The 12,220-nt window shown below is 40.9% G+C and overlaps 1 protein-coding gene across 1 annotated transcript in view; it reads left to right on the top strand.

The window, feature by feature from the left end:
- Nucleotides 1–383: 383 nt before the first annotated feature.
- Nucleotides 384–12,220, top strand: part of TMEM164 (transmembrane protein 164) — a 35,955-nt gene continuing 24,118 nt past the window's right edge. The window contains exon 1 of the mRNA XM_069867494.1: nt 384–775. Within this exon, the coding sequence (XP_069723595.1) occupies nt 413–775 (363 nt within the window). The 5' untranslated portion in view covers nt 384–412. The remainder of the gene's footprint in view (nt 776–12,220) is intronic.

Below are 12,220 nucleotides of genomic sequence, written 5' to 3'. Positions count from 1 at the left end.
GAGGCAGTGGCTAAGGGGGCGGTGGGAGGACGGTGAATGGGAGGCAGCGGGTAAGGGGTGTGCGGGGGCTGCAGTGGATAAGGGGGCAGTGGATAAGGGGGCTGGGGGGGTGCGTGGGGCAGCGGATAAGGGGGCTGTGGGGCAGCGGATAAGGGGGCTGTGGGGCAGCGGATAAGGGGGCTGTGGGGCGGTGGATAAGGGGGCTGTGGGGCAGCGGATAAGGGGGCTGCGGGGGGCATGTGCGGGGAGGCGGCGGCGGGGCCGCGTCCCGCCGGAGGGCGGTGCCGGCAGGGGAAGAGGCGGCTCGGCCGGGCTCGGCGCGGGGCTCCGCTCATCCGCCGCTGCTCTCCGGCCGCAGGCACCGCGGGGCCGAGCCCCGAGCCCAGCCTCCCCCGGCCCCGGCCGGGGCACCATGTCTCGCTACGGCCTCCGAAACCTCCTGGACTGGCTGTACGGCGGGGTGGACCCCAGCTTCGCCGGCAACGGGGGGCCCGAGTGCGCCGCCTTCCTCTCGGGCCGCCAGCGCCTCCTGGAGAGCTTGGTCTTCCTCACGGTGGGCGTCGTGGAGATCCTGGTGTCCCTGTGGAAGCTCAGGAGGCAGCGCTGCGAGGAGCTGGACCTGCTGCAGCAGCCCCAGAGCAAGCAGGAGAGCCTGGGCAAGAACCTGCTGCTGGTGCTGCTCTGCCTCGTCTTCGGGCTCGAGGTGGGCTTCAAGTTTGCCACCAGGACGGTCATTTACCTCCTCAATCCCTGCCATGTGGTCACTATGATGCAGGTAAGGCTAGCGGGAGGTTTGCTTGTAGTATTATACTCACACAGGAGCAATTTTCCCGTCGCTGGTTTGAGCGTGGCAGAAGTAGGAATGCCAGAAACTGATAGAAACCTCGTCTGGAGTATTGTGTCCAGATCTGGAATCCTCAGCATATGAAGGAGATGGAGCTGTTGGAACAGGTCCAGAGGAGGCTACAAGCATGATCCAAGGGCCGGAGCACCTCCCGTATGAGGACAGGCTGAGAGAGTTGGGTTTGTTCAGCCTGGAGAAGAGAACCCTCCGAGGAGACCTCATAGTGACCTTCCAATACCTGAAGGGGCTACAAGAAAGCTGGGGAGGGACTGTTTATAAAGGCTTGTGGTGATAGGATGAGGGGCAATGGGTATAAACTGGAGAGGGGCAGATTTAGACTAGACATAAGAAGGTATTTCGCCACTATGAGGGTGGTGAGGCCCTGGCCCAGGTTGCCCAGAGCAGTGGTGGCTGCCCCACCCCGGAGGTGTTCAAGGCCAGGCTGGATGGGGCTCGGGCAGCCTGATCCAGTGGGAGGTGTCCCTGCCCATGGCAGGGGGTGGAACTAGATGATCTTTAAGGTCCCTTCCAACCCAAGCGATTCTATTATTCTGTGAAAACTGACTTAGCTTTTAGTCAGCTCAATTGAAATCTATGACAGTAGTGGTAAAATTTGCACTAGATTTAATGAAAACAAGAATATAGTAAAAGTGAATAACTTACATGTGACTTACATGTGATTTTTTTTCAAGCAAGTGACTTTTAGGGATGTGAAGGCATTGAAGAAGCTAATTACTTTTTATCTTGTGCAGACAATGTAATTTTACCTTTCTAATTTTAGAAGCTGAATAGTTAGGAAGCAAGTGTTACCTGTTTCTCATCAACAGAGCGAACAAACTCTTCTGGCTTAATAGCTGTGGATAAACTGTGTGCTTTAGTGACTTGTGGCTTGGTTGTTGATGCACGTTGATGCATATTAATGTGTATTTTGTGTCGCTTCCAAAATAATGGAGTCATCAACAGTTACTGAACTGCAATATCTAAGGCTTACAAGCTCACTGTCTTTGTCAGTAGTGCTGTGCGTGTAGTTAACTGTCATTTTCACTGGGCTTGGTAAAGAGTGGGAGGTGTCAACAGTTATTTTATTTAATTTTGCTAATATTTACCCTCAACATTGGAGAACTTAAAATGTTTGAGATCAAGAATTAATAGGAAAATGTCAAAAGGCTTTCATAAAAGCTGGTGTGATAAACAATGTGTAAGATCAGTAATGGATGAAAATCGGACCCGTGCTGTTCTTAGTCTCCTTTTGTAGAATGCTAAGTGATCCGGGCCACATCAGGTCAAACCAATTATTAGTCACTCCTAGAGAGCATTCCCTAAGAGGTAAGGCAACATCTTTTCTGGTTGTACCAGAGGGAGATGGGTATTTTTTCAGGAGGGAAAAACCAAGCCCTTACTGTAATACTCAAGCATTTACAGCAATTAACTTACAGATACAGAACTTAATTAGTAGGTTATGTAAATTACTAAGCAGTGATGCAATGTTAGCTCAGTATTTTACACCACAGGACACTTGCTTCTCAGGAAGTGATAGCAATTGCTGTGCAATTCATTAATCAGCGTTGGTAATGAAGGGCAAAGTCACAGGCATGCAAGAGCTGTAGAAATAATTAAGATAGAATAATATAACCATGTTCTTCTTCTTGACAATACTCAGCGTTTACTGGAAATATTTCTGCTTAATTCTCTGGGAAGAGTGTGAGGATATGTTACCACTATGATTTAATAGTTTAGTTGTCTGGATATGTTATTATAATATGATGTTATGAAAAGTATGCACCACAAGCTGGTGCTTATATATAAATGGGGAGCTAATATCATTTACTTCATTAATGCTCTCCATCAGGAAGACAAGACCTCTGTAATTGGGCATGGGCAGTTCTTAATCTCTTTTTGACCAATTATGAAGCTTTTTTAATAATCATATGTTAATTACTCATTACAAATGGTGTTCCAGCATTTGTGAAATAGAAAAGATGAGTATGTCAGCAAAATTCAGAAGTCATGCCTCTTCATCCTCAAACAGATGTATTAGAAATATATCTGGGCTTAATGTTGAGTATGAAACCAGCTGCAGTCTAGGTACAAAGATAGCTGATGGCCTCCATCCTCCATGTAGTACATAGCTTCTGTAGTCCCGCAAGCATTTTTTATTTTTTTTTCTGGACTGAATTTACTGAGGGTAACACTTTGCTGAGATGAAATATGTGAAAACATATTTTTCATTTCTGTTCTCACAGTAGTTTGTACGTAATCCTGCTTCTGCATTTAAACATTAGGATGAACAAAGAAGCATGTTTCACCTCTTCACCTCCTACGACAATGAAGATCGCTTCAAAGGGAAGCCACCAGTAGCTGTTGGTAGACGTCTCCTCTTTCACTCCATTTCTGTTTTCCTTCTCCTCAGCCAGACCATTTCACCTCAGAGCACAAAGGCTCTGGGCACTAAGCCAAAAATATTTGGAACTGGAAATTATCCTTCAGATTTTCTTTGCAGAAAAGAAAAAGGCAGCTAAGCGTTATGTCCTTAATTCGTTTGAGTATTTTAGGACCTATCATTATGGTATTGAAATGCAGGAAATCTTTGTCAGTTTCTGATTCAGCAGTGTGAGAGGGGGGAATCATAGAACGGTTTGGATTGGAAGGGATCTTGAAGGTGATCTAGTCCAACCCCCCTGAACTGAGCAAGGACATCTTCAACTCGATCAGGATGCTCAGAACCCCATCCAACCTGACCTGGAATGTTTACAGGGATGGGGCATCCACCACCTCTCTGGGCAACCTGAGCCAGTGTTTCACCACCCTTGGTGCAAAAAATTTATTCCTAAGATCTGGTCTAAGCCTCTCCTCTTTTAGTTTAAATCCATTACCTCTTGTCCTATTGCTGCAAGCCCTGCTGAACATTTTTTCCACATCTTTCTTATAAGCCCCCTTTAAGTATTGAAAGGCTGCAATAAGGTCTCCTTGGCGTCTTCTCTTCTCCAAGCTGAACAGCCCCGACTCTCTCACCCTCTCTTCAAAGGGATAGAGTTCCTTTAGTGGCCTCCTCTGGACCTGCTCCAACAGATCCATGTCCTTCCTGTGCCGAGGGCTCCAGAACTGGATGCATTTTTCCAGGTGGGGTCTCGCCACACTCGAGTCAAGGGGCAGAATTGCCTCTCTTGTCCTGCTGGCCATGCTGCTTTTGATACAGCCCAGAATATGGTTCACCCAGTAACCAGTTACAGGACTGTTGATTTCTTTAAAAGTTTTGTGAAGGAGACTTTTTAGCAGCATCCAAAGCATGATTGTTGAGAAGTGTTGTCTCCCTCTGTATAAACATCAAAATGTGTTACTTTAGTGAAATGAGAGGAAAACTTAATGCCTGTCAATGTCAAAACCAATTATATCAAAATTAATTTGTCTGTTCTATACTCTTGAATACATTTTGAATCTTAAATTGAAATGCTTGTGTTCATATACCAGTTTTTGATTTCAGGTTCAGTGAAGGAGCAGTTAGAGTTCTTATAAAAAACTGTGTTCATCATGGTTTATTCCTGTACCTCCAGTCTGTAATTTCTGACACATATATTTTGCAAGCTGTTACTCTCAATCAACATAACTTAATGAAAATGCATAAATATGGACTGTCTCTTGATGTCTTGTTAAGACATCAAGCTGGAATAACAGGCAATAAGATTAAGTGTAGGCAAATGTAAACCAGGGCCCAGAGATAAAATTTGTCTGTACTGCAAGACAGAAATTTTAGGAAACAAAATGTAAGGAAAAACTATCATGCGAAGCCCTCCAAATCAGAGTTTGTGAGTAACAATGTTTGGGTGAAGAGCTCTCAAAAGGTCCTCTGCAAACTTAGTGGTTGTGGTTTTGGCTTTTCCTTTTTTAAATTTGATTTTTAGGTTTGTGAGTTGGATCTTGAAACTGATAGCTTTAACTTGATTTCTTGGAGCTTTGCTACATCTATTAGATTCTGAACACTGAAGGACACTTGCTCAGTTCTGAACACTGATGGGTGTGTGTCTAAGGATCTTGAAACCTTGTTAAGGGAAGTGGCAGAAACATGGCTATAACCTAATCCAAAAATGACAGGTACGACTAGTTCTTCTCTTAAACTGTTGTAACTTGTCAACATCCTTGATTTTAATGTGCCAATGCCTTCTTACGGAATGGTGATTTAATAGCAATCTGTAAAATGAGTTTGGAAACCTTTTGTTTGGTTTGTGAAGAGGTGTGCAAGCATTCTTCTTACAGAATCAGTTCTCAGTGGTAAAACCTCATCTGGTAAGTTGTCATAATTCTCTTCCAATGCCACACTGAATTATTGCTCATAATACACTTTAGGACTGATGTATTTCTCAAATAAAATGTTTTTGTAGGAAGCGCCTATATTGCTGGATGATTCCTTTAAACAGGGATCTCTTTTGGCAAAGAGAAGTAAACTAAAAGTGCAAGTGATAGATGGAAAAAAGGTAAGGGAAAGAACTATAGGGGAGTCCGGTTTCGTCCAGTGATCTTGATCTGATGTTTGCATAACTAAGACCAGTGTTAAGTGCATCTGCAGTTCAGTAAATACTAAATACTGTGTTCATTATTTCCAGTTTTAGCTTTAGAGATCTGGGTCCTTTATCAGCTCTGCAAAGGAGGGTACTTTATATGTGGAAAAAATGGGCTGTTTTTGGAACACAGATAATAAACATAGCTTGACTGAATTCTGCATCATTGGGAATGTATTCTAACATAACTAATTATTAATCTCCCTCACCTTTTTTTTTTTTTTTTTTTTAACCTTGGAAAAAATCTTACGTGGTCAAATGTGTTTTTTCAGGTATGAATCTGGATTTAATTTTCATACACTGCTCCTGAATGTTTTTAATATTTGGAAGAATCCAGTTAATTTGTGTATGGTTTCCTATTCTGTCTCTTTGAAACCTTGAGCATGGTAAAAAAACCCCAAAACATTTGAGAAAACAAAGGCTGTGTATTTGGAGTATAGGGTGATTTGTTCCCAAATCAGTACATTTAGGAGGTGTGTGAGACCGTTGTGGCAAAGTCAACAGTCCTTTCAGTGCTTTGAAATGCTGTCTGGCAGACATAAAATTCATTACTTCAGTGGAAGGTGTGTGTAATCACAGCTCCCAAATGTACTGGATTATGAAACATGCAGCTTGATTTTTAGATCTACATAATTCAAGTCTGTCTTTAACTTGTGGTACTTCCTGTTAAAGCTTCTTGCTAGAGAGGAAATTCGTCATAGTATGGTATGAAAAAGAATAGGGGAACGACAGTTAAGCACTGAAAGCACTAGAGTTTCTTGGTTGGCAAGCCTTATTTCTTGCAGAAGAGGGCATTTTACTACTGGGAAGACTGCAGCAGGTCGAAGGGGCATAGATGTGAAGTGATAGGTCATGAGAAAGATTAGCAGTTCCTCTATACTGGATCTGGGATGCTCCAGAACTATTAGTCTGGCTTTCAATAAAAAAGGAAATTGCTCGCTTGTCTAGTTTAATCTGCCCCTGGTTCCCATAGCTGCCAGTTTTTTCTTAATTGTTAAAATTTATTGTATTTTCTAAGCAATGATTTTGTTGAGGTTAAAACGTGCTGTCCACTGAAGTTTAGAAGATTTCACTGATACCATAATTAGTGTCATAAGTATTTACTGAGATGAGGAAAAGCTTTTCTGTGATAATTTTAACACTGTATATAGCTTGTTTCAGCATTGTGCTTATTTTTGGGAAATCCCAGCATACAGCAGAGAGATTGAGAAATATTACTATGGGGCAAGACGCAGGTTCGTATTCAGAAATAATAGTAATTTTTAGTTCAGTATAAAAAGAACGTTTCGAGTTGAAATTGACCTCGAAAGATCATCTGGTCCAACCTTTCATGGAAAAGGGAGCCTGGATGAGATTATCTCACACCCTGTCTGGTTTAGTCTTGAAAAGTTCAAGTGATGGGGACTTTTATCACCCCTGGGAAGGCTGCTCCAGTGAGTGATTGTTGTCACTGTAAGGTAGTGTCTGTCTTACATGAAGATGAGCGAAGGGCATAGGGTGATGTGGTGGAATCACTGAGCGAATGGCATGGGGTGATAGGGCAGGAAGGGATCACAGAACCAACAAAATGGGGAATGGAAAAGAAGAAATCTTGCTCCCTAAAAAGGAATAGGAATTGCACAGTTGGATTCTGGAAGAAAAAGCTTAACTTTCCCTTACCCCAAATATTTACACTGAGAGTTGTTATCTAAAGGCCATTAGATGAACAATTAGGTAATCGGATATTGGTTTGTTCTGGTGAGATCATCAAAGATTTAAAGCAAATATTGACCAGGGTGTTAGCTATGTAGTTTGAGTAACAGCAGGCCTTTTTTGTTTCTTCCTCCTCCCTCCCCTTTAGTTTTTCTTCCCTTTTAGTTTGTTTCTTTTTTTTAAGCTATTAATAATTATTTCAGTGAATATCCAGTGTTGTAATTGTATCACTTTTAGCTCTAACATATTTTTGGGATTGATTGTTTTAACCTATTTAGCAGTTACACACGTTCATGTAGGTTGGATGCTCGCAGCTTAAACTGATTTTTCAGGGAGATCTGCCTGAGGCTTTTAGAACTTTAGGGGAGCAGCGGACTAAATCAAATAGCAGCAGTAACCATTTTGGACACCTTATAAATTCCAGGGGCTGGGATGACCTTCATCTAATGATTTCTATTCTAAAACCCCCTTCTTTCTTGCTCTGCTTTCCCTGCTGTAAATGTTTGCACTCCCGGTCACAGCTGATGAGTTTTGCTGCAGTGGTTGTACATCAGCCACTTTGACTGCAGCAATTTGAACTGGGGCGATGTTAGTGAGAACAAGTTCTGTATTGTGAATTTGAAACCTACGGAGAGTGTAATGGGCTTGATGTTTCTTGTGATGCTTCCTCGGGGCTTTAGATAGATGTGGTAAGGCTTTACATTTGTGCAGACTGCCAAGTAACTACTGTCGAGTTTAATTGTTTATATTTTAATACTTTGGTAGTTGGTAATTTAAGTTGGCATTTTACTAAGAATATGATGTTATGTGCCCTCGTTTTTTATGGTCTGTGTTACTGTTACTGTTTCTTTGGCAAAAATTATCTGTAATAATAAAACTATTAGATATTCATTGTCCTGCTTTTTAAAATGTTACAGATTTCTGTTGTAAAATCCTACAAACTGAGGAATTGTAAGTGGTAACAAGAAAAAGGCATTGGTGGCTTAAGGCAGAGTAGAGCAGGGCTTTTCTACAGTGGTTTTGCTTCTGTAGGAAACTGATATGAAGTGTCGTGCTTTGGGAAAAAGTAACATAAGTGTATGTATGTGAATATACACATGTAATTTTTATTGTGAACTTGTATAAGCTTCCACAGTGTCACCGACAGGTTTAATTGTAAGTTAATCTAAATTCAGTGCAAATTAGATTTTCTTAAGAAATTGGACTTTTGAATATTTTTTAAAAAATCAGCCTTTTTTTGTTCTTTTACCCCTAGATAAGTTTTTGATCGTTGGGCTTTTCTAAGGCATTAAGCAGGGAAGGAAGTAAGTACGCCATGACTAGTGAAAGGCTGGGGCAGATAGCGATTAGAGAAAAGGGTAGAAAAATACCCTCCGTGACACTTTTTCTCTGAAATGCTAATTCCCAAGACGTGATAACTAATACTACTGCACATATAGAAAGACCCGAGTCGTCTGCTAATAATTAATCTAAAATATGGGAGTCTAGAAACCTTTCACCTAAGACCACAAAAGGGAAGAAGGTGAATAGAGGTTTGTCAAGTAAACAAACTAAGCCTGTGGAAGAGGAGGTGGATCTAGAATGTCCAAATGAACACATATAATTCACAAAGTGCTGGATTGTAGAGGATAGAAATGGTCCCACTTTTATACTCCTTACATCCTCAGATAGAATGGAGGAACTAAGAGTTTGGAAGGAGGGACAGGCAGCTTCTTAGGTTCTCAGTGTCTGCTTTATGTAACACAGAAACTACGTTTACTGTTGTGTTACTTAGCACTCTGCCAGCAATGTTGCTTTGAATCATGAGTATTCTTAATGTTAGATTAACAGTTTCACAGGACACATTAGTTAATCCCTGAACCTGACAGCTGCAGTAAGGCAGCTGTTTTTTATGCTAAAATATTAAATATGTTCAACTTGCTGCTATTTAGCAATAAGAATGTAACATCTTTTGATAGGAATGGTTGGACTCGATGATTTGATAGGAATGGTTGGACTCGATGATCCGGCGGGTCTCTTCCAACCTGGTTATTCTATGATTCTATGATCTTTTGATTTGTGTTCCCTTTTTAGCTTTTGCAGCCTGAACTTGTCAAGCCACAGTTACCTTCTAGAAGGCAAACAAACAGCTTTTAAGTGATGTGGCTGTTCTGTGCTGAATTGATAGTTTATGCAAAACCAGTTGACGTCTAACATATACCTAGATGCTGAATCAAGGTTGTGTGATGGAGTTGTTAAACCATTGTGTTCTGATAAAAAGTGATTATTTTGAACTGACTTAAAAATTTAATTTTAGAGTTAATTAGCAAAGTCTTCTGTGTCTTTTAAATTATCCAGCTGCTTGAAAGTTTGTTGCCTTACATTTTACCGTTGTGGGGGAAAATGGAAGTTTTTGACATGTGTGGTAAAATACACGTAACCGTACCACTGTATCTTATCCTTTTAAACATGCCTCTTACTCTCTTCTGCTCTGGAGGGTACTTTGATACACTGAAGAAAGGGTGAAAGTTTTTATTTCAGTGCAGATTGCCTTGCAGTTTTCATTTTTAAATAGTATTCTAGAGCAACCAATTTATGATCTGGTTAAGTGATCATGATTGGGGTGTTTATATATTAGCACTCCGCTGCAATGTGATACTACATCAGACAGGCTGAAAGGTAAATGCAATCTGTGTAGCGTATGTGAGGTGCAGTGGTTTTACTTGCAGTGTGCTTAGCTGCCTTCTGCCAGAAACAATTCTGCTCAAACATTGGTAACCATTTCCATTGATGCTGTAAGTGCTGTTTGTGTGATGCTTTAATCTGGAACAGAGTTGTGACTTGTTCTTATCTTTCTGCGCTACCTTTTGAATTGTCATCTTTTGTCTTTTTAATTTTCTTTCTGATCAAACAAGATGATCTTTGTGTTGTGTCTGTTTCTGTCTCAACAGGACTAAGACTGCAGAAGAAAAGCCTTTCATGACAAGTTTAGACTGCGTTCTCTGCCAGTGTACTAATTGAAAAATAGTGTCGTTAAAATGCTTCTGAAGGGAGCTCTTAGGAGTAATATTTTGTAGAGGCTTGGAATTTTTTTTTAATAAAAAATCTTTGAGACCTAACTAGTGGTGGAATGTGGCATGCTTACATGCCAAAGAAACTAGACAATATTAGATGACTGAGAACATTTGCACCTGACAAATTATTTTATGGCAGTGGTCTCAAAGCTGTTGGAACCTGTAATACACTGTAGGTACTGGCAAGGAGGTATATATTTGAGAATTTCTTTGAGAATGTTAAGAAGTAAATTTTATGTAAATTCAGACTTCTAAAAGTGAATTTATGAAAAATGATGGTTTTTTTTCCTTAGCTATCTAGTTCCCTTGCTTGGCTATACTTCCTTCTTTCTCTGATTAAAAAGGGAGTGAACTTAGCAGAGGTTTGTGGAGGTCTGATGTAATACTTTGTGGTACCTATCAATTGCTATGTATCAAAGAATTTTTATGAATGAACTAATGCAATATTACCTCCTTACTGTCGTCAGAATAGTCCTTTTACAGACAGGCTCTACTGCCTGCTACACTGACATAAATGAGTAATGTGATCAGATTTAAGGAAATAATGATCTTTAAAATTTACTGAACCCAAATGTATTTCTTGGGAACTCCATCAAATACTGAATGATGGGCTTGCACACATTTCTTTTAGAAAACTTTCAACACCATATTACTACAGGTAGAGCAATACCATCCTTTTCCTTCTCCCTTCTAGTCTGTCCCAGACCTGTAGATATCATTTAGAGCTTTTTCCTTTTCTTAGTGCATGGCTAGAAGGGCAACGTGGAAGAATAATTGCAGCCCAGTACTGGATTAGGTCAGAGCAACCACGAGTTCATCTCTTTAAAATCTTGACTCAGGGGAGCAATAGCTAAGAAGTGCAATTCTGTATCTTACAGTCTCCAATTTACAACAGCCCTGCTGATCCGTCATGTGTTGCGGCGTGACCTTTGTATTTGGGCTTGTGCAGGGGAGCGCTGGCAGTTCTTCATGCCAGAAATACTTCTCATGGGATGGACAGTGATATTTATGGCCTTGCAGAGCAGTTATGAAGTGGATTGACAGAACTTTAGTTTTCACCTGGACTCTCAAGGTCAAACTGAACTTCAGTTTGTGGATTGACAGATTGGTGTTCTGAGTTTCTTCACAGTTTATTGCCTGAGAACAGCTGTAGAATGTTTCTGCTGATGAAAGGGAATCAGGCATCCTGACTCACAATATCTCCCTGCCTAGGATTTACCTATACATTTCTTCAAGGCCACTCATGATTTCATGCTCTCTCTTTCTCTCGCTCTCATTAGCCTGTAGTCTTTTACAGGCTGGAAAGTCTTAATGTGCTAAATCAATCCACAGATATTATGTGCTTTTTGATCTTTCTTGTTGAACTCTGTAACTGTTTTCTAAATCTGCTTTTTTTTTTTTTTTTTGAGAGAGAGAGAAAGGAGTTAAAGGGGAGTAATGATCACCAGAATTCAGCCTATTAGACAATGTGTATTTTATAACTTATTTTTCCTTCCTGAAATAGTACTTTTGTAAGTTTTGGCTTTCTGATTAATTCTTTGATCTTTCATTTGTAACATGAAAATGGAACAGGTAACAGAGCTGACAAAATAAAGAGGGAGATTAAAGTTGTTTCTTAGCATTTATTCTAAATTGCAAGTTCTGCCTTGGACAAGGAGGAGCCTACTTCAGCGTGCTCTAAAGTCACTGCTGCCCTGTTTCCAGGAGAGCTCTGCCCTGTGCCTGCAAAGGGGGCCAACATGTGTGCTAGATGGAGTGCGTGCAACCTGGAGAGTGCTGTCAGGGAAGCAGAGGCTGGGAACTCTTCACAGCCGTGCCACTAATTCAATATGACATTGTTTAGTTTACAAAACATAGCTGCTTCCTCCTGCCAGGCAAAGGGGTTTATTTCCAGTAGGACAGTAAAATGTAATATGATTACTGGATAAGTATGCGAACACTTGTGTTAGAGCTTGTGAGCTTGTCTGCTGTGAACTAGATATTTTAAGACTGCTAATTACTCAGAGCTGAATGGTGATACCTTTTTATAATGTTGGAATCTACCCAATGGTACAGTTCTGTGAAAACTGGATGCAAGG

This window comes from Phaenicophaeus curvirostris, chromosome 13 (assembly GCF_032191515.1).
Source record: "Phaenicophaeus curvirostris isolate KB17595 chromosome 13, BPBGC_Pcur_1.0, whole genome shotgun sequence".
NCBI lineage: Eukaryota > Metazoa > Chordata > Aves > Cuculiformes > Cuculidae > Phaenicophaeus > Phaenicophaeus curvirostris.
This window is presented reverse-complemented; position numbering and strand designations above follow the sequence as displayed.